A 23,592-nucleotide genomic window follows, 5' to 3' on the forward strand; every position below is an offset into this window, starting at 1 on the left:
AGAGAAAATACAGCATACACTGTCTGTGCTTATTCATATGTTATACTGAACATAAGTAGAAGCTGTATCTACACATGTACAAGTGTCTGTGTGAAAGACTACACTCTTGCTAAATTGTACAGCTTAACTATTGTGAACATAGATTTTACACTCATTGAATGTGAAAACATACACACCTCTTATGTGAAAAAGTGGTGCCATTGAATACTGTACTATATTGTAATGCATGGATGGGGTGGAGAGAAAAAAATGTTTGTGTGTGTATACAGTATATCTATCTATCAGTGGCTGTCATTCAGAAAAGCAGGCACTAAACATGTCATCCAGCAAGCTGTGCTTTGTAAAGTGAAAGACCAGAAAGAAGATGTTTGGGGTAATCCTACTTTGCATAATGTAAATGAGCTTGTTGATTGTTTGTGGTCATGGGCCATTAATATCCTAGCAGAAGGAAATGTTGAATGGTAAAACTTAGCAAAACTGAAAATCTGCAATACTGTTTTATTATGCTTACTGCCGTACTCCCATCAGTGTGTGTTAATTTCCACTTTAAAAAAAAAATCTTCAAACCATATATATTAGTCTTGTTTAGATTATGAGTAATTCTCAGAAATGTTTATTGCAGTTTGCCCCAAGGTCCCTCTATATTGCTCAGAGCATGCACAGGAACTCTTAATGTGGTGAAAGCCATATTTCTTTTAAAATTATGGTAGCAATATATTTACACTTGCTCAGTGGAAGAGTGTAGGTTTTTTTTCTATTTCAGCACTGGACTTTAGCAGATAAAAATATACAGAAAAATCTAAGTAGGGTGAGTTTTTTTCATTCACTTTTTCAAAAAGAAAGAAGTGAAAAAGTAGCTGAGCCAGAAGCTTCCATTTTTATTTTTTTTTAGTGGGGTGGGTTGTTTTGTCTTGAAAGGGTTCTGGTAAATAAAGTTTTTAAAATTATTTTTGTGTACCATGCAACCATGGTGGCTGGTGCCCACTGAGACTGGTAGGGGAGAAGTCAGGGAGACTCCCAGTAGGTGGTGGCAGAGCCAGTGCCGGGCAGAGCCAACTCATTCTAGTTTTGCCCCCATCTTACCCCGCAAACATTTACAAGGAAAACAGCGGGACTGAGGAGGAAGCTGGCAGTCACTTCCATCCTTTGGACTGATTATAATTTAGAAGACAGGCAAGTGTGAGCTGGTTGAGGGTAGACGAAGGCTGGTGGGACAGTCCCCCCCATTCACCCTAATAGAGCAGCCCCAGTGCAAGCTGACTGCTTTTCCTTTGGTGCATATGACTCTGCAGAACTCAATTGATTTTGTCTCTCTGGTCTCTTTCTGAATCAAGATAGGATTTAATTATGTACATATAATCAGTGTATCTGAGAAAATATTTGCATACCAATCACTTCCGGACAGTAAATAAAGATGGATGGTGGGGGTGGGGGTGGAAATGGCTCTGTTATATAAATCCCTGTTTAAACCCCTTTTTAATGAATTTAGAAATTTGTTCCTCTAAAGTTTCACAAATGTTTAAACAGGACCATTCTTTTTCACCAGGGATAACGTGAACTTGTTTTCAGATACTGTGACAAGTATTGGATGTTTAACCCTACACAAGTGAGGTCCTGTTTTAGATTCAGTAGGTTGAATCCCAACTGAAACATGCTTAGATTAGACCCACTGAAATAGACATAACTATTTTAATTCACATTTAACTGAGATCCCCTTTATTTCATTGGTTCTCCTTGAAATATGATCAGGTCTGTAGGCAACCTACTGAATTAGCATGATTTATGATCTTCCAATCCATCTGGTTCATAATTACATTGTAATGTGACATGATGTGCACGTTCCATTGCATATTGAAAGTTCATTTCTCAAAGGTTAGATAGAATCCTTCAGCCATTTCAGTGAGATGCCATTAGGAAACCAGGAGTTATACATTAGCATTTGTATCAGGTTATTTTAGCCATCTTTATCATGCCTGGCATCATTTGGAATTCATTTGAGTGTGACTGTTCAAGTGGTCAGTGGCAGCTTTCAGGTTTTATGTGAAACATCTATTTCATGTTCCCCATCTGCTAGAGAGGGCAGAATGCAGAAGCGGTCAGAATGTGGTATGCATTTCTGATATGCTTTTGCATAGGCACTAGGTAGCCTGAAATACACGTTTCAATGGTGCACTAGGAAATTCATTTGCCCTTTAAATCAGCACCCTATTAGTATCTCAAGAAGATAAGAATGGTATGAAAGTCAGTGACGAAGGGTTATCTCATGTCTTCCTCTGTGCTAGCGTTCATAAAACACTTCAGTCTGTCTTACTAAACTTTCCCATGGACACATCTGCTTTAGATATGGCAGTGCCAAGACAACAGCTTGTGCTACCTCATGTAAAGTAATATCCTGTCATCAAGAGGGCAAACTCATTCCCATTTATGGTTACTGTATGTTTACTGTGAAATTGCAGGTAGCCAGAGATGATATAATGGGCTCAGAAAATCCATAAAATACTATATAGTTGTTTTGTGAGCACTTACTCATTTCAGTAGGGCATGCTCAAGAGGAGCTTTCCAGCTGATTGGGTCCTGTGTCTACCATAAAACTTACGGTGGTTGTGGTCGCATGGACTGCAGACTACACTACGTCAAGAAGGATAGATCAGCAAATGAGCTAATCCAACCCCTTCTACTCTGTGCCTGCCACCAAGTAAATGAGTTATATTCAACACTGGACCAGATTTCCACTTGAACAAGAGGACTTCTCCTTCATCTCTGATTCCTTGCTGCCCACAAAAATCTGCTCCAAAGTGTTGGAGCCAAGCCAAGAGGTGCCCCAACAATGACTTAGAATGGAAGGCAAGAGGTAAGGGCACACTGAATGTTGGCATCGCACAGGGTGCTGCTGAAAATTGAAAGCCCCAAGTCCACTGCTGCCTCCTGTAAACTGTTGGACATCTTGGTTGGAACACATCTGCTAAGAGCAGAAGACAACCATTTTACAAACAAAATAAAACACAACACGGTTGAAACCATTCTTCACAGTGGTGTTCAGTTATTTTGATGTGATTTTCTTAGATAAATGAAACATAGGATCCCAACATCATAAGTAGTCAGGAGGTCGTGATTCTTGCTTTCAGAAGAGCCTGTTTCCATTAATATGGCACATATTTTATAAAGAATTTGGTCAGTGTTAAGGCATGTGTATTTTCTGGCATGAATTTGCAGATCTTTTGTCTAACAATTTCCAGCTTGATAAGAAACCTCGGACCATATTCCATATGCTGTTGTCCCTGGCTGCTTATTGTTAAATGCAAGGGTGACACTGTGGTCTAAACCACTGAGCCTCTTGGGCTTGTCAATCAGAAGGTCAGTGGTTTGAATCGCTGCGACGGGGTGAGCTCCCGTTGCTCGGTCCCAGCTCCTGCCAACCTTGCAGTTTGGAAGCACACCAGTGCAAGCAGATAAATTGGTACTGCTGCAATGGGAAGGTAAACGGCACTCCGTGCACTCTGGCTTCCGTCACGGTGTCCTGTTGCACCAGAAGTGGTTTAGTCATGCTGGCCACAGGACCCAGAAAGCTGTCCGTGGACAAACACCAGCTCCCTCTGCCTGAAGCCAGATGAGCACCACACCCCATAGTCACCTTTGTCTGGACTTAACTGCCCAGGGGTCCTTTACCTTTTACCTTTGATTGTTAAATGCAGCATACAGGGTTACCATGGTCCTTGAATGGTTTTGATTGCAACCACAGTGTCATGTATTAAGTTCAAAGCTTTGAATGCAAATAAGATAGTCTTTCCATACGCCAGGAAAATTCCTGAAATGCCCTGGTTTTTGGGTGTAAAAATGTTGGATTTTAAGTAGCTATTTTAGATTATTTGAGCCATGGCAGTTTTGGATAAAGGTCCTATTTCAGTCCCAAAGGATGCCCTGGAAATCGGACAAGTCCCATTTCTGCCTCCTTCAAGCTGTGAGACAGAGATAGGCCAGGGTTTTGGCAGCTTTTCCACTTTAGAATTGTGAGATTTATTACTTTTCTCTCTCCTTGTTTATCTGAGAACATGTGTTGCACGCCTTACTTGGTTATTAATACTGCTGTCATGAATAGGCACAACAATGGTAGGGAAAGCAACTGACAAGTTTAGATCGACTAACAAGACTCATGACAGCCTTTTGGAAGGCAGGACCTGGTAGTATGGGGTAATTTAGTGCATCATAGATTCCCCCTCCCATTTCGTAGGAAGGAAAATATTGCTACGGACATGGTGGTCAAGCCTAGTATCAGTTCTACTAATGCTTGTGACTCATGATTCTCTAAATCCAGCAACTAAGGGACAATTTATACAAACAGGAGCACAGAAGTAGCAGTATATTCCATAGCAGGAAGAATGCTGTGTGTTTGTGATGGGCAGAAGTGTTGTGCAGAGCTTTTGATTAAGATGTAAAAGAACTGTGATGCTTTTCCAAGTGTAGATTTCATGGGGGGTGGAATCCCATTAAATTTGCCTTTTTGTTGATATGAATCTATTGTCAGTTTGGATATAATATTCTATTTCATAACTCATCCAGTGTGCCTGGATTTATTTATTCTCAGTGTTATCATTGCCTCAACAAAAACCCCAAATACCCTTTTTAAAAGTCTTGATCATTTTTAACAAACATGCTTTTCCTCTACTTGTCAGTTGGTATCTAGCAAAGGGAATAATTGCCCATGTTCTGCTGAAAACCTTTTTTTTTTTTTTTTGAGACTGCTGAAATCAAAACAGAATCTATCTTCAGGATGCAGCGCGATTTCAAATATCTTAGTAAATACCTTGGTAAAGCCCTGAGTATAGAGGATTGCTAATGAGACTAGAAATTCTTGAATATGTCTCTGTCCATTAACCTGCAGCATATTCATCTTCCTCTCATATTCTTATGTGTATTAGTCAATTATTCAGCTTCTCTGCCCCTTTTCTTGTTTAACACCACCTGACTGTTGTCTGGAGTGACCCATTTCTTCTCCCTTCTCTCTTTATAACTTTTGTGGTCCGTTTCATATTGTCCCATTATAGTCATTTGCAGAAAATTCTTTTCCTGCTCGCTCAGTTTGTATCTGCACATTTTAAATATCATGCTCTAATCATTGGATCTTTGTGAGATCTAACGAGGTACCATTTTAAACAGCAATTTCCTCACTTTCTTTCACAGTATGTGATTTTTTTTATTTATTTTTTTTGCTTTCATGTAATTTCACTATCCATTTCCCAAGGGGTGGGTTTTTATAGGTTTGGCAGTAGAAAAAACAAACATAAACACTCCACTTTTCTGCTAGTGATGAGACAGGAGGCTGAAGCAAGGAGGCAGTTTGCTAAGCTAAACCTCTCTGGGGCTTTGATAATATACTAATTAGCAGAGTGATGAGGGACTTACAAAGTGCCCATTATTGCCTGTATGCTTTGCTCTTTTTGTGTCATGTCATTTCAACTTGTTTCTCATGTCCGAATTTCAGTCAGATGCCGTCCTATAAAGTGAGCCTTGACACCCACTAGATACCTTGACACATGTGAGATCCCTAAAAGAAAGAAAGAAAGAAAGAAAGAAAGAAAGAAAGAAAGAAAGCAAATCAATCCACACACAGGTTGCAAAGTCAGTGAAAACAGACAGGGTCCCAGTGCTGGGTTTATGTATAGGTTAAGTAGGCTGAAGCCTAGGGCCTCTAAATCTAGGGGGCCTCGCCAGCCTGCCCGCTCCCCAGCAAGCAGTCTCCCCCTCCCAAAATTATTGGAAATAAGTTTTGTCACCTCTCTCCCCCCCAAACCCCGAGACAATGAGCCTTGCCAGCTTTTATTCACAGTTGCATAAGCACTACACTGCAGCATGGCCATCAACCTGTACGTTCAACCGCTGAAATATACACCCAATATGTATCAATGGAGGTTTATGTTACTGCTTTATGAATGAACATGGTGTTTTATGAATGGACTCTGTATTTTGTGAATTACCTAAGAGCCACCAATAGGGAGATCTAGAATCTGACAGCTAACCAATTGGGTACTACCAAACAGCGATTCCTATTGCTGAAAGCAGGTAACCAGCAGGGAATGCTTCAGCTCAGCCTTTGCACTGTTGACTGAACACCCCCTGCTGTGCAGATAATGGAGAAGGCTCATAAATTGTATCCCTTCTGGCGTCCTGGCTAACTCTATTACGCTGGTGTAAACCCTGGTGCACCAGGAGCCCAGAATAGCAGCAAATAAAATCTGCTCATACGTCCGCAACTGATAAGACTTGTCAACCAGTTTTTCCAAAGTCTTCCTAAAATATAAAGCTCTCTATTGGAGTCTCCAGGTCCAGTACAAAGACCATAAGAAGGGAGAGCAGGGACTTTGAAATTCCCAACAGCTGTTAAGCAAGCAAGCAAGCAAGCAAGCAAGCAAGCAAGCAAGCAAGCACACAGGTCACCTTTGTCACAGTCAGGACACCTATGCCCTGGCCAGGCCTGCACCCAATCTTGTTTTTGTACAATCTTGTTTGTCCTCAGTAACCAAAATTATATTATCAACATATACAAGCAGAAAAGTTGTTTTCCTTCATTTGCAAGGAATCGTACAAAACAAAGTGGCACTAATAAAGAAAAGTTCCAGAGTGGCAACAGAAAGCAAACTGAAAATGCTTTTGCGGTTCATCAAAACTATCCAGCAATATCAAGTTATAGGAAAACTGGTGCTATTAACAGTAATCCTTCTAGTTGGTTAATTGGTTTGGTAACTTCCATGCACATGACGTGTGATGCTAATTATTTCCCCCAAGAGTTAAATGGTAACTAATCAGAGGCAGCTACAGTTGCAAATGACAACAAAATATATGTGAAAGGAAGAGGAGCAGGTTTGCTCAGGTGTGTTGCAGGTAGAAATACTGTTTGTAATGAAGTGAGAGCAGTAGTTTACTTGCTCAAATTAACAAATAAGAAAGCTTTAGGAATTCAAATTCTAGATTAAAATTGATTACTTAATTGAGAAGGGGATTGTAACTAACACTGGGGCCTAATTTGAATAGTAGAGTGCCTGGTATCTGGTAGGCAGACCAGAGCACTCATCAGGAGAGCTATGAGATTCAGGTGAGGGTCAGATGCCTTGTCAATCCCAGCAGGTCTATAACAGGAAGACCTGCGGCTTGCCCACAGTTCATGATATACATATGTATTTGGATTCTTTTTTGGATTGTGACCTAAGCATAACACTCCCCCCCTAAAAAACAACAACTAACCCCTTACAACCAGACTTCAACAGGGCAGTCTGTACATCACCTGTAAAATCTGTTGTCATGACTTGATGATCTTGGACATTTTAAGTAATATTTCCACCCTCTTGTCTTTTTATTTCTCCAGGGGGTATTTTTGAATGTGTGGAATCTGGCCCAACGGGAGCAATGGGAGCAGAAGAACTGGCCTTCAGATTTGCTGTGAACACAATCAATAGAAACAGAACTCTGTTGCCAAACACTACATTAACATACGATACTCAGAAGATAAATCTCTATGATAGTTTTGAAGCGTCCAAAAAAGGTATGTTTCTAAGAGTTTTGGAGCAGGCATGGGGAACCTTTCTTTTTTCCCCAGTCCCAAATGGCCTGTGAGCAACTTTCCGGGAGCTGCACAGTGGATACCTGGTGAGCAAGGCCTGAAGCAAAAGTGGGTAGAGTATTGTAATACTCTACTCTGCACAGTAAGCTACATCCTGGCCATGCAAAAACAAGAGGTTTCTACGCACATACATACATATATACCCACCCTTGTCCAGTCAAGAAAGGGGCACCATCAAAGTTCAACAGCACATTTCAGCTCGGAAAAAAGCACTCAAAAATAGAGAGGAGGACCAGTGAGGGTTATGGTCTGGAGAGATGAGACATGGCTTGGTGGAGGGGCATGGTCTGGAGTGGGCCTGATAGAGAGGCCTAGAGAGCCACATTTAGCCACAAGGCCTGATTTCCCTCCTGCTTTTAGAGGTTAGCCACTGGGTGCTTGGTTTCCCCATTCATTGGTTACATCACAGAAGCCAAGCCCACCTTAGTATGCTTCTTAACTGCAGCTCTGTGCACTTCTCCTGTCATAGGTGCCATGGGGGTGTGAGGCCCCCTCAAATTTCCAAGGAGGGGGCTAGTGCCTCCCAAATCCTGTGGTGGCTGTGCACACACCCCGTGGTGTGCGCACATGGTGTGCTTACATTGTTCTTATGTTGTGCAGCCCTGGCCCCCCCACGCTTGTCTCTTATAAAAATTCATGGCTGGCACTGATCTCTATAGCAGTGGTGAGGCAAAAGCCAAGAGTATAGACGTCTGTTAGTGAGAGTCCCATGCTGGGCTCCTCCTGGCCTGCATACACATACAACAAAGTAGAGCAAGGTACATTATCAATGACTGAAAGCCATGCCAATGAAAGTAATTATTTCTTCCATCTTCACAGCAATCTTGATTGCCTTTGATGCCGTTTATTGAGGAATGGGGACCTGAGGCAGGAAGACATTGACTTTTTTGACTTGAAGGGGTTGTTGCCCCAGGTCTCCTTGGCACAATTCTCACACTTTGTCCACTCTCATAAGTGTAGTTTGCATGGCTTCAAAACAGTACATCTTTGCCAGGCATTTCTATAAGATGGAAGAAGTTAGAAAGGAAAGGTGGATAGTTCAGATACCACGGTGCCTTTATTGCGACAGAAGTCTTAACAACCATATTGATGTTTTCAGCTGGGGCAGTAGCTCATGCTTAGTGACCAGGCAAACGTTCGTATCAAAAGTATTGTTATTTTAGACCTCAACCCAGTTAAATCACTCCACATACTTTGATTTCAGCTGGTATAGTGCTGTTGCAATAAGTTTTAATTTGGCTGTATATCAGACTGCCCATCAGCTGGATGCCTGGAATGGAGTACAGATGGGAAATTAATTAGATTTTAAAAGCACCATACCGATGAAAAATCCCTGGGCAAGAGCAGAATTTGCTGAAGATGTCATTTGAACTAAGAATGCTGGAAATGCAATCAAAATTCTTGTTAATACTTTTTTTAAGATCACACTGTTAGCTTAGAATAGAATCATTGTAAGCCACATGCAGAAGAAATGTGCCTTTCATGGGGTTTCTTTAAAAGTCTACTGGGAGGGAACAATTTGCCAGCTATCACTGCTTGCTACAGGTTCCATCTCGTAGCATTTTATTACAGGTACAAAAGGTAGATGCATTAGTGAACAATACACTTCAAAAAAAGTTCATGCTTAGTAGTTACAACAGTGCGTGCCCATGCTTAGAAGCGGCAAACTTCATGGGGAAATTTGCATCCCATTGAAATCTGTGACAGACTTCCCACTGGTTTCTAATGGACCCAGATTGGATTGCATCCAATGACTTTTACAGTGCCTTATACTCAAACATCATAGAAGGATGTTCTGTATTGCACAGCATGAACTGCATAGAAAAGAGCACCGCACGCCTTATTTTTACTGTTTTGTATTGTATTGTTTACTTCAAATCCTTTCTACTATTACTGAAAGAGGCTAACCCTACTGCAGCATTTCAATGCTAAATTAATTTAAAAACAAAACAAAACTACCAGCCTTCTCCCTTTCACCAAAGACAGAATTATTATTTCTCTAGGAAGAAGCTCTATCTGGATATTTCTTCTAGATTATGGATATCATGTAGTTAGCAAGGAATTTAGGAGCAAATGTAGCATAAAGATACCCTCACTGAACTTGATTCTCCTTATCCAGAAAAGATGGACACATTAAAATGTGCAAAGAGCACATCAATAAAATGATCCCTCTGCAGCAATATTCAATGGCTTCAAATGTAGCCACAGTGATGGTGGATTCTCCTCCACAAGGTGAAAAGGAAATAATTGAAGCCAGATAGCAAATTCCTTAGCAATCCAAGGTGGACTCTTCTACCGCATCACTTTTCTCTTTGTGTGATACCTAGTGCAGGTTGAGATGCACTGAGCATTTGTAGCTTACATATCGTATTAACAAATACAGACAATAAATGCACAGAATGAGGAGTTGTGCTAATTGCAGTACCAGGGCATTGTCAAAAGCCCTGATTTTACATGTCAGGGAAATTATGCTCCAGGCAGATAAGCTTGTGCAAATGTTTAGAACTAGGTGGTGCTGGTTAGTCTTTATGGATGCGCAGGTGACTAGGTAAGACAATGCAAACAGCAGTTTGTGAACATGATGCCCCAAGGCTAAGGGTTAGCTAATAACAAGCTTGAGTGTTAGAAAGCTAATGTTGAAGCAAAGACGAGAGTTTGCAGTGTGGATCCTATAGTCCACAAAACTGATCATGCAAACGTTCAAAGCCAATGGAACCAAAAATGCCAAAATCCGAGTAGATGTGCTGGCAAGGACACTAGATAGCCTCTAAGCTCCATGGACATCTGTTTTGATTGTAGTAGAATCCCTGCCTCCTTTTTAAGCCTCCCAGAGTGCCACAACAACAGGTGAACAGAGATCTGTTGACACTGACAGATCACAATGTGCACATCTCTAACTTAATACTTAAGCACATATTCTCAAAATGTAGTTATTTTGTACTTTGCCTGTAGAGAGAGACTTGCATCAACAGCAAGCCTGCTTGAGCAGATGACTGCCTGAAAAAACTATCACTGTGTGTGTTATTCTCTGCACACTGTTAATCATACTTTCCTTTCCTTTCAGCTTGTGATCAGCTCTCTCTTGGAGTAGCAGCTATCTTTGGACCTTCACATAGCTCTTCGGCTAATGCAGTGCAATCTATCTGCAACGCTTTAGGGGTTCCACATATACAGACGCGCTGGAAGCATCAGGTTTCAGACAACAAAGACTCATTCTATGTCAGTCTTTATCCAGATTTCTCTTCACTCAGCCGTGCCATCCTTGACCTTGTGCAGTTCTTCAAGTGGAAAACTGTCACGGTTGTTTATGATGACAGCACAGGTAGGTATCACTGTAGGACATTATGTAGCTGTATTTGAGGGCATGCATAATGCGTCATGTTTCTCTAAACAAGCAAATAAGATGTGATTGTGAGATTTTGTTGCGGACAATAGAAAATAAAATGCACAGATTCATCCTACCTACAACTCCTTCATTATGCATAACTTTTTCTATATATTTGATTCATAATGACATGAAAAAGGGAGAGAAGGATTTTAGATCACCGCATTAAAAGCTAGAGGTTTATCTGATTATTTGTCTAGGCATCTCAAGTCAAGGAAAACATCTGAAAATTTCATGAGGACAATCTCTTTTTTCCTGTTCCAGCTAGAAAACAGATCAGGAAAGATTGTCTGTTTTATGTATGGGTGTCTTTATTAAACAGAGGACTCTGTGACCCTTGCCGTTTACATTTTGTAGAAAGATTTGCAATTGTAAACCTGCAATTTGTTTTCATAAAGACTGCAAGCAAACCAGAGGTGTTCATCTGTAACATTTGGGGGGAAAACAAACCCAAAAGGGTGCAGGTTTTTGCATATACATCAGGAGCTCCTGTGTTAAGAAGCATTGACCACAAAGTTGGGATCAGCTCTGTGTGCTGAATGTATATGTGCAGTTGTCCCTGTCCTTATTGAAGTTTGCTAAGAAACTTCATATGCAAAGGGAGTTTTGAACACTATACATCTTTCAGGGTTCACTGAGATGGGCAGTTGGTGGGGAGGGTCAGTTCCACACACCTGGCCTCCCAGCAGCAGTGTCACTCCAGCTTACTGGAAGGAAGAGGGGTGAAGCAGTGGGGAGGCTGGCACTGTTTGGGTGCACCAGTAGGAGTGCTGGATTAGCTCTACCAGTGCATTCACACTGTTCTGGCCTCTCCTCCCTCCTTCTCTCCAGGTAAGTGACAGTGATGCTGTTGCCAGGAGGCCTGGTGTTCAGCAATGCCCTCCCTGCTGGGTGCTCCTGCACCAAGTTATATCTGGTGATGTAAATATGAGTACATAAGTCTTATTTTATTTTGGTTAGGTGTGTTTGTTTCTCCAGATTTGTAGAGTTCTAGCCACAGAAAAATGGGAAGTGCTGTGGTTCAGAGGTAAAGCACATTCTTATTGTGATTCCCCTACCAAGTGCAGTGAATGGCGGACTTCCGGGGTGGCGCCATCGGCAATGGCGGACTCCCTCTGATCTGGAGGGACTAGCTCCGCGCGAAACGGGTCTTTTCCGCTACGGTGAAGCAGGGACCCTTTCAAAAATCACAGGTGGATGAAGCCTGTGACCATGGGACTCGGCGGGCACCCTTAGCGCCCCCCCCAACCTGCAAAGGAACCCACTAACGGGCTCCGAAGCAAAGAGGGGGAAGTGGCGCGGTGCTGAGAGTCAACTGCTATTTCCGTGGAGCGAAGCCGCATAGCTGTTGCCGGAGAGCGCTGCCTTTTTCCTGGGACAATTTGGCTTCTAAAATAATCACCTGTGAGTACTTAAATTTTGGACAATTGGACTTTAAATAAGGACTGGCGAGCAGAAAGGAATTGGACTTAAAACTTTACTTCAATTTGGCATTGAAACGGGAAGGTCTAAACAGGAAGTCAGCCTTCCGTTTCTTTGTAGACAGAATAAAGCAAAGACAACGTAAACTAGAGCTCAGAAAATAGCTTCTAAAAGATTAAATTTCATCATTTTAAAATTGTTGAACCCCCCTTCGGAAGCAGGAGAAGAAGGGGGATCTTTTTCGGACTGTTTAAACCTGCAGAAGTGAGTTTAAAGTAAAGTAACTTTCCACCGTCCTGATCCTGGAGCGGGGTGTCAGGACTGACGTTGGAAGCTCATTGACCAGAGACAAACGTTTTTTGACAGATAGCTAAAAGAAGAGAAACATAGTGATTCCACTGTTCCCTTTCGCATTTTAAAGGAACAAATATTGACAAAATATCTCAAAAATGAAACTTTGTTGCTAGATTTGTACTCAAAAGAAAGAACAAATAGAAGTTTTCCCCCTAGAGGGAGACTGTGAAACTGTAACTAATTCCAGGGAGCTTGCAGCTGTTACAGATTACAATCGTGGGAATAGTCTTGTGACCTTGTAGGACAATGTATTCAGAAGCTCTGTGGTGTGCTCTCTGTAAAACAAATGCCCTACTGGAACAGTTAAATGAGAAGACGGATTTGATGACTAATGCGGTCAGAATTTTTGAACAGGCAGTGGGAAACTATATGGAGCCCACCCAGGAATCAAATCAGGAGTGTGCCCTGACAGAACAGATGAGAGAAGAGGATGTTGCTGAATTTTGGGCGCCAGAGATGGAGGGAGCTGTGGCCCTGCAGGAACATGAGCTTTTGGACTTGACAAATGAACTTGGAAAAAGCCAGATTTGGAAAGATAAAGTTTGGACTGGTTTGGAAATGGGGGGTTGGATAGACCCTCCTATGCAGGGATGTTTGGACTTTCCAAGTCTGGCAATGGGCCGTGAGATGTTTGGGGCTGTGGGGGCCCTTAATTTTGGAGGGATTCTGAAACATGTTTTCAAATACCACATGGAGTTTAGTCTGGTCTTTGGAAAAGGGGCTGATTTGTTGAAAAGGGTCAAAAACATTACCAAGCTGGAGTTCCCACGAGTGAAAGGAGAATATGAAGAAGAGCCGCGGAAGGGACATGGAAGAGACTTAAGGGCCTCGGATATAAGGTTACCAGGTTAATGCGCTAGATCAATGGGATACAAAGGACTGACAAAACCTGGGACCAGGAGGAAAGGACGCTGGATGAAGATTGGATTGTTTTTATTTCTTTTTTTATTATTATTAGGATTGTTTTATAAAATTGATGAATGTTAGAAAAATGTTGGAATGAAATTACTTGGCTCTAGCAAAAATGTTTAAAGAATTAGGTAATAATATTATGGTTATGAGAAGTTGGTAAAAATAAGATTTAAGTTTTAAGTTTTAAGGTTTTCTATAAGATAAGATGAAAATAGATTAAGGTAATGTAATGACAGAATATTATGAAATATGGAAAGGATTTGCTGCGATAATTAATAACTAGGATACAAAAAAAGGGAGGAGGAGGAGGTCAAAGAAAGAAGGTAATGAAAGTTGAGGATTCGAAAATGATGGATTTGTTTTTATCTGTTTGTGGTGTATTTTTGTTTTTTGAATCTGCATTGTTTGATGTGGTTTGTTTTCTCTTTGTTTTCTCTTTTTTCTTTTTCTGCTGTGTTTTTTTCTGTAATTTTAAAAATTTTCAATAAATATCATTTAAAAAAAACCAACAAGTGCAGTGAATGGCTACTAGATGGAGGATCTTTCCAGCGGTGGCACCCTGGCTGGAGAATGCTCTCCCCAGAGAGTCTCACCTGATGCCTACCTTGCTAACCTTTTCTCAGCAAGTAAAAACATCATCATCATCATCATCATCATCATCATCATCATTATTATCTTAGGCTTTTGGTTTACTTCATTCTTAAGGTTCTCTAATGAGTTATAGACTCTTTGGATACTTCTGGAGTTTAAAGACGTGTGAAACGTTAGTGCTGCTGTGAGCTTAGTTTTATAGTTATCTTCTGTTTTTGATTAAAGGTGCATTAGATTTTACAGTTTCATTTCTGTAAACAGTTGTCTTTAAATCTTATTGTAAGCCTTCCAGAGATTTTTAGTTAGTGGGGGTCATGTATAAATACTGTAAGTAAAGACAATAATGTTTTGCAGGCAGAAAGTTAAACCACTGGCATCTTCATGTAGGGTTGAGAAATACTCCTGCAAAAAAATCTCGAAAGTTGCTGCCAGGCAGCGTAGACAGAACCAAGTCCAAAGTCCTGACTCAACAGAAAGCAGCTTCCTGTCTTCCATACAGCACACTATTCATTTGCTCCTCTGAAGGCAATTTTCCTGTTGCAAGGGGGGAAAGGGGAATATATTATTAAGGATAAGCATTGAAATTAAATATATGCTTCTGATCACTGCATGTCTTTAAAATCTGTGATGTCAGTTTAAATACATATGGTTGCACACCTAACCCCACTTATCTGGGATTAAGCCCCAGAGTATGCATGGTTAGGATTGCAGCCTTACACCAATACAAAATAACAATATTCACGTGAAAAATGTCTAGATGAAACGTATTGAGCTTGGGGCCACTAGCAATGTCATGGGGGAGACTGGGAAAGCTGTGGAACATTTGACCACTGTTTCCCCTAGCAATAAGTCAGTAAATTATGATGTGCTTCCAAGCCTCATAGGTGCATATGTAAAATAGCTCCCAAGAATTCACAAACCTAAGTGGAAGGATATTTAACAGCAGGGAGATCCTAGGTGATTTTCATCTAGCCAAACCCTGGCATTCAAATCTTTAGGGTGGCATGCCATTGGTGCCCTTATATTTATGATGTTTGCACTTATAGGTGTATTAATACAGTGGGCGCCTCTCCTAGTGAAGAAGGGAGATGTTAATCAGCTGCAGAGAGCTGCAGGGCTCTCCAGAACAGAGGGGAAGGTGTCATGTGAGGAATCTCTTCCGTTGGAGGAGGACTCCACTGGATCAAACACCTTTCCATGAATGCAGGAAAACTAATTAGACTATACCCTTTGAAAAGTGTGCATCCCTTTGGCAAAATCTCCACTTCTTCAATCTGTTAACACAATTTACAGGCCGCATGTTGTATTAAAAGTCATATTATAAATGCTTTATAGGAAGCCATTCATAATAAACTATTTATGGTGGTTGTAAGCATGGCACAGTCCTGGGCAGTTACAGAGTGCTGTGTACTTTAAGGGTGAACCATAAATAATTAATAATAATAACAATAAATATCTGATTTACAGGCCACTTGTTTCAAGCACTGAACAAGAACCTGTTAAGGGAGTGATAAACTATAGTTATAACAAAAAGGGATTTTATCTGTTGTACTTCATAACTATCTATTTCATTTTTAATGAGCATGCTGCAGATACATTGTTTATCAATTGCCTGAAAACGAAACCTTAATATCAAGGGGAACTCACTTTCCCTGTGATGTTCTTTATCATGGCAGAGCACATATCTCAGGACCATTGGCTTTGCAGCAAGGAAGGCCTGGGGCCTTAGTCATCTGCAGTTCTGCAGGGTTTGTTTGTCTGTGTTCCAGCAGTGGGAAGGTCTGAAAGGGGCATCAAAGCATGTTCGGCCTTCCTACTTTCTTGTTCAGTGTGAGAAGATTGGTGGAGCATACACGACCAGCACATGCAGGACTGTTGGGGCAGGATTGGCACAAGGGGTGCCAAGTTGAATACAATATTGGGGGGCCAGGTAAGCCCCACCCCACATAATCCATCACAAGTTGGACACACACACACCATTTGAATGGCAATGCCCATCAACTGAAGGGGAGGCCTCAACTATTTTATGAGGGGGCAAAGGGACCTCGGCCCCTAGGAGTTGGCTCCTATGATTGGCACACACACTCCTTCATTCTCTCAGCAGTTGGTGCCACAGTTCATGCATATTTGGCTCAACAACTGAAGAAGATTTCAGTCTGCGGCAAACTTTGCATTTTGCTCCAAATCTCAGCATTGCTGTAGCTATGGAAATATATTTCTCTCTCTCTGAGAATTCTAAGCAAGCATCCATTGATTTGTGCTAGTGATGTACTATACCATCCCTGATGTGCACCTGCAAAATACCCACACATTTTAATTAAGCCTGCCTCTTTTATGTCAGGTAAAGCAAATGGCAAAGCTTGATCTCTTGTATTCCTCCCGAGGTCTAAAAAGACGAAATCCAGCTTTCCCCCTGGATTTCTCAAAAATCCCGTTACAAGAGCTAATCTTCTCTAAGCTGAAAGGAGGAGATCAGTCCTGTTCTAAAGAGTACTTTGTAGACAGTAAAGTTTTGAAGCAGGATTTCAAGTTGAAGCCTCTGTGGGGTAACAAGAAACCTGTTATCTTCACTCCTGATTTGCATAAGCCATTACTTGGTAGTACCTTTTGGTTACATAGTTCAGTGACATCTAATGGCATATGCAAATGTGTTGCTATAAGTTGAAAGGGGTATTTTCTTCCTCTATTTTGCCAATTAGCATTTGCTGAGGTTGTAGGTGAAAGATTTAAGCATCCGAGAAAGAGCCTGTTTGTGCCTCTGAGTGAAAGCCAAAGGTGGAAAGAAATGATTCCAGAAATGAAGTGCTTTTAAGGTTATGCGCTGGAATAAAACTCCTCCCCCCACAAAAAATATCAGTTATGCTTCAGAGCCTCCCCTTTTAAAGTTTTCTTTGTCTCTCCCTTCTCTTACATAATTAAACAACATCAAAATAAACAAGGGTCATGAGTAGGATTGAAATGTACATTGATCAATGAAGGGAACTATTCAGTGCAATTCTATATATGTCTACTCAAAAGCAAGTCCCAGTCAGTTCAGTGGAACGTCCTTCTATTTACCTAGAAGTTGAAGTCATTGAACTCCATAGTATTTCTGCAAATATGTATAGCATTTCACTGTTAGCTATCTAAACATCAATTACTTCTTAATTATGCACCCTTTCTCCACTTATAAGCCAATGTTTTGTAGCTGTGAGGGCCAGTTTACAAAATACCAGTAACCAAAATCCAATGTATGTACTTGCTTGGAGGAAGGTGACTTCTCAATTAGGAGGTCACCGTTTATATTGAAATTATTGAAATTGCTGTTGGATATGTGCAGAATCTGCTGTTTTACACTCTCCTTTGGCTCTTGAAAGTGTACCTGGGATAAGTCAGGATGGCTTGAATGAAAAAATGCAGTGTGAGCTGCCACTTGGTATGTGTGTTTAAACACAGTTGTATTGAAGTAAGTTCTACTCTTAGCAGATCCACTTACGGTAAATTAACGCACTAATGCTACACATGCCATTTAATTTCCCCCCTCCCTGACATAGCATTGCTTTCATGTAGATTATTCTCTTGCCATCCTATAATGTGAGCCATGTGAGATGGAAACATTTACATGGGTATTTTGCTATCTTAGTAGCAGTAGCTTTGTGGAAAATAATTGCACATGCCCTGTGGTGGTTCCTGTTACCATACATCAGTAATCTGATTCTTATTATTTTGAATGGACAAGCAAGTACTACAGCTTTTACTACACTTAAATGCATCTGAATTAAATCTTGCAGGCGAAAGTACAAAAATTCAAGGTGCATGGAACTTTTGATGACCAAGAAGCCAATCCACAGGACTCTTTAACCTCTAAGTTAACCTCAATCCACAGGACTCTTTAACCTATGGATTTACTTGGTTGGCCCAGCAATTATAGTGCAGCTTTCAGGAAAATAGTAACTTGTAGCCTTCCCTCATCATGGAGCTTCTTTCATAAGATCACTACGTTCAAAATTGATGGGGAAAAATATTTCACAATTACTGTTGCATCTTGAATCAGCCCAGGGGCAGTCTAGTTAGAAAGACATGAATTACAATAATAATAACTCAATACGGCAGAAAGCATCTCTTATGAATCTACAGATGGTATTGGCAAAAAGCAATTTATGCTGGTAGAAGCCTAAATATAAATGTTAACGGTGTTTTTTTGTTATTTAAAAAAAGGTGTGTGTATGTGTATGACATTTTCATTTCACAAAGAACTCAGACCTTTACCTCTCCCAAATGACTTTGGCATTCAACCAAAGGCACTGTAAAACACACTATTAGTAAATAACACTTTCCAATCCATTTTGTAGGGTGTGAGGATATTGATTCTGGGTGGTATCATGTAGCTTTGTACCCTCTCAGTACAGAATATTTTAAGTGACCTATGCAATAATGCCAAGGGCAAACACAATTAGTAATTATGTGCTAGAGCTAATTACTGCATGGTGCCTTCCTTTTAATGGAAAGCTATTGTTTTATTAGTTCAGTATTGTTTAACTGTATTTGTTTCTCAGTGTTAAAAAGCAGAGAAAATTTATATTTTAATTATTGTTTTGATGGCTTTAGCGTCTCTGCATTAAGAATCTGTCATGACTGTGAACATTAATTTGACTTACATTTAAATATTCTGCTTTTTTATCCCCATAAATCATGTGAAGTTCATTGAGACTCTTATGGAAGGAGAAGCCTGACTGATTGTTCTGAAAGTAAAGAATAAGAAGCTCATGCAGCTGAATAGTGTCAGGAATTGCCTGTGTCAGGAATTGCCTTTTAAAGTGAGATCATGGAAAGGGTGTATTGTTCTGGTTCTGACTGTTGAAGTATAGCATATTTTGTTTCCCCTAAAAATATTATATGGGACTCCATGAAGCCAGAGACACTGATTTGACATCAAAAGTCTTTAGCTGGAATATTGTGAGGGGGCGGGGGGATGATGCTCAGCCGGATAACGTAAAGGAAAAAGATCATATGCAACTTAAATAGGGCACTATATTACTGTTCAAATGTGTGTGTATCTTTAATGTCACACATTTCTCTAAGTCAGTCTAGCTAGTATAACCCAACAGTTAATCTCTTGTAAGGGCAATTGAGACTCACAGGTGAAATCAAGGCACAAAAGGCAAGGTCAGATCAAACAAGTAAAGTTCAGTTAAAAGTCAACAAGATCAAGTCACAGCAGGCAAGTGCTGATCAAGACAGGGAAAGTCCATTCAGAGTTTCTTTTAGGCAAAGGTCAAAGAAAAGCAGGAACTGGGATAGCTCCATTGAGTGAAGCTGTGTCCTGCTTTCATAGCTGTAGAAATACATTGTCTGCAGGAAATACATTGTCTGCTTCTGCAGGAAGCAGAATCCTTTCATAGGCTGACAGGGTGTGTCTTATGGTTGACTCTACCTCCCTAGAGGAGCTGGCTAAGTAGTTAAAGGGAGCTCATCTGATTGTTGACCTCTATCAGGCTTGGGAGATGAAGATACTGCAGAGGACTCAACCTCTGAGCTGGTGGATGACTGCAGCAATGTTGTCCTTACTCAGGATGGCTATTACCAAAGTCCGCCCCTAGGGAAAGGAAGCCCACCACCACTTGGGGTAAAGGGGTCCTTGCTAGCAGGGAGGGGAGTGTTTTCCCGCCCCATTCTACCCACTTGCCTCTGGAAGCACTGTTCACCCACCTGTATTTTAGGACTGTTCCAAACTAAAGACAAAGCCCACCAAACTATATTATAGTATATATTTTGGAAAGCGGTTTGTCCGTTTGTTTTCTAGATGCTCACGTGCCTAATAATCATCATCATAATAATGGTAATAATTTTATTATCTACACCCCTTGTATCTGACTGGGTTGCCTCAGCCTCTCAAGATATCATTGCTAAACCTGGTATGAGGGTTCCTGAGATGAGGGTGGGCGTTCTTCATTGACATTCAGGTGCCAGGTGCCATTTTGATTGAAGATGGTGGACTGAAACATCACTTTGATGTGTCTGAGCCTGTTTCTTGACATAGTTTGGGCTGCCTCTTGAGATAGTGTCACCAAATTATACTACCCATTTAAAAACAACAATATATTTTTGATTTCTAACAATTCCCAGGCAGTGCCCGGAACTCCCCACTAGTATTAAACAAATCAAATAATAGGTTGCAAATTAATTAAATATGTTCAGTATGCTGCCACACAGTCCACATTCCAGCTTTTAGTTTTTATCATTCATTTAGAGAATATGCAATATTCATTTAACTGGGACTATAAATTTAATGTGCAGGTTTGCTGAGACTGAATTATTTCAGGTGCTTCCTCCCTCTTTTTTAATACATAAACTCTGGAAACAGAGATCTCGGGAGATTTTATTTCTTGCAGTCACAGTAACAGATGACTTTGGCCTCTCTCCCTCTCGCGCGCCCCCTCCTCGTGCAGTCAGCTGTTCTGCACATGGATGCCAACCACTCTGAAGATCACTGTTTCCCCTCCATCAACTTCTGTGCCTGAAAACGTTCTCATTGGGATTCTGCACCACTTTTTGCTGCATAGTGATAAATCCTCATCCTCAACATTTGGCAGTTTAGGGAACAGTTTTCACAACATACATTTGGTTAACAGCCCTCATATATTTTACTGTCAAGACCGATTTTGCTATAGCATCTCCACAGGCACATGCTCAGTCAGTTTATACATAAAATAATGGATTAGGAGGGGGGCATGTTAAGCCCTCAGTCCAGTTAAGTAATCATCCAACATATGCATGTAATGTTGCCTGTTTAATGTCCCATTCTTATCGAAAGAAGGAATGAAGGTCTGATTTTAACACTGAAAGGGGTGCATAGTGAAGAGAACAGATTCTCCTCTCTACAGTGTCTTACCTAACCACAGGTATCCTCAAGCACTTATCCCCTCAGCCGAACTTTAATACTAGAAATAATTTGGCCTGGCTGGAAACCATCTAAGGGAAAGTACAGTAGAGATGTGAACCATAGACAATGGGGAGGTTTTGCAACTTGCATACCCCTTTTGCAATTTCAAATCAGATCCCCTCTTCCTTCTTTATACATTGCTAGGGCAGCTCTGTTTTTCAACACAGAGCACTCCTGTCATCACGTATAGAATTGCTTTGCATTACAATATGCTCTCTGTTATTGAGAATACATGATTGTTGACTCTGCTGCTGATATTTCTTCTGCTTTGTTCCATTCATCCTGCTCCTTTCAATGCGGTATTCCATTTCCTTCTGCTCCCTTGTAATCTTTCACCTTGTTGTATTATTTGTTGCCCCCAATACAGTTATTCCCAGACGGGATATCTGATGAATTGGCTTTCGTCTTGTGTATGTTTGCTGCTAGGCGTGATATTAAGCGCAACATTTCTGTGTTGTAGGCTGCATTTTTATAGCTTCACTCTGTTCTTCCTGGGAGTTATGTGACTATCAATAACCTTGTATGAATTATATATTATATTATATTTGTAACCCACTTTCCTGCTGCCACAAAAAAGTAGCATTCCAAAAAAGAGCAAACTCCAAACACAGATCAAATATAATAAAAAGCAATCATAATGACAGAACTTGACTGAGAAAAGCACAAGCTCTCTACCTACCTACACACCCTACCGCCACCCCCAGGTCTCCAAAGCAAAATAATTTTAATATTTCCAGAAGGCTGGGAGAATAATGACCAAGTGTGCCTGCTATACAAAAGAATTCCAAAGCCTGTGTAAGTGCAAGGGATGAAAAGGCCTGCCTCACATTTAAAGTTGGGGTGGGGTGATCTGTATGAACAACTGCTCATTCATAAGAGGACACCACAGCTAATACTTCCAGAATGAAAGGCCCAAATCTCCCCATGGCTGTTCTCTGGAAACCAGACAGCTGAGATCCCTCTTGCCAAGTATAAATAGTAAAACAGAAGCTTTGTGTGCAAAGGTCCCTTGTTTAGTTCCCAGCATGTCCAGGTAGAGCTAGGAGATATGAACAGTCTTACCTGGATATGGACATTAGCTGAGCATTCACTGTGTATTATATGGAGAACTTGCAACTCTCGTCATGTCTTGGTGTACTTTGCTTTAGCTGTTGCTGAGGTTGTTTTTGGAGAAATTCTTCTTCCAATTTATGCATGTGCAGCAATAGCAGCAGCAGCCTTCCAGCTGGCCGGCTTCACACCCTGGATGTGCTTGCCTGCCTGGAACATCCTTGAACTCTTGCATGTCTGGATGGAGAACAGGGAGGGCTGCATGAATGTCTGTAGAAATTAGCCTATCCTACAAAGGTAAAATTTGCAATCATTGCTCTGCTCATTTCCACTTCTGCCCCACCATGCACTGGTGTGTGGTCTTTGGATGATTTCCCAGAACAGAATGCAGCCCTCAGGGTGGAAAATGTTCCCCATCCATGCTGGGGAGCTTTGGCCAATCACTATAGACAGAACTGAGGTAAATGGACCAATGGCTTGACTCTCTTGCTATGTTCTTCTGCTCTCTGCCAACTCTGTTCTTCCCTATCTTCTGCGTCACCGTCTTTCTCTGCTTTTTTCTTGTCTAAGTTTCAACTTTAAAACACATTAGATAACTTCCCACAGCCTTGAATTAATTATGTTAGATGCTCCCCAAGAGGCTTTTTTTTTTTTTTTTAAAAAAAGAACCTCTTGCAGTCTTTTTACAAATGGAAGATGATAGTCAAATAAAGTCTATGGAGACTTCTCTAAGATTCAACTGATAGTTAATATATGGTAATCAAGATCTGTGAACATATGGTAGCTAAGATTTAAGAACGTTTTGTGTATTGCTTTCTAATGACAGCCCAGAAAAGATAATATCTGCTGGCTGATACGTAGGATATGGTTAACTCCAAATTAGTGTATGTTGTTGTTGTTGTTTAATCATGTCTGAATCTTCGTGACCCCAGAGCACGCCAGGCACTCCTGTCTTCCACTGCCTCCTGCAGCTTGGTCAAACTCATGTTTGTAGCTTTGAGAACACTATCCAGCCATCTTGTCCTCTGTCGTCCCCTTCTCCTTGTGCTCTCAATCTTTCCCAACATCAGGATCTTTTCCTAGGAATCTTCTCTTCTCATGAGGTGGCCAAAGTATTGGAGCCTCAGCTTCAGGATCTGTCCCTCCAGTGAGCACTCAGGGCTGATTTCCTTCAGAATGAATAGGTTTGATCTTCTTGCAGTCCATGGAACTCTCAAGAGTCTCCTCCAGCACCATAATTCAAAAGCATCAATTCTTCAGCGATCAGCCTTCTTTATGGTCCAGCTCTCACTTCCATACATCACTACCGGTAAAACCATAGCTTTAACTATGTGGACCTTTGTC

The 23,592-nt window shown here is 41.0% G+C and overlaps 1 protein-coding gene across 4 annotated transcripts in view; it reads left to right on the forward strand.

Annotated features, from left to right (window-relative positions):
* The window catches only part of GRIK2 (glutamate ionotropic receptor kainate type subunit 2), a 441,474-nt gene that overhangs the window by 155,914 nt on the left and 261,968 nt on the right, over positions 1-23,592 (forward strand). For all 4 annotated transcript variants that reach the window (XM_080999936.1, XM_080999933.1, XM_080999935.1 and 1 more), the window contains exons 3-4: positions 7,358-7,534; positions 10,677-10,934. In XM_080999936.1, coding sequence (XP_080856062.1) covers positions 7,358-7,534; positions 10,677-10,934 — 435 coding nt within the window. The remainder of the gene's footprint in view (positions 1-7,357; positions 7,535-10,676; positions 10,935-23,592) is intronic.

The sequence above is a fragment of the Podarcis pityusensis genome, assembly GCF_964106645.2.
Source record: "Podarcis pityusensis genome assembly, chromosome: 3".
In the NCBI taxonomy this organism is placed as follows: Eukaryota; Metazoa; Chordata; class Lepidosauria; order Squamata; family Lacertidae; genus Podarcis; species Podarcis pityusensis.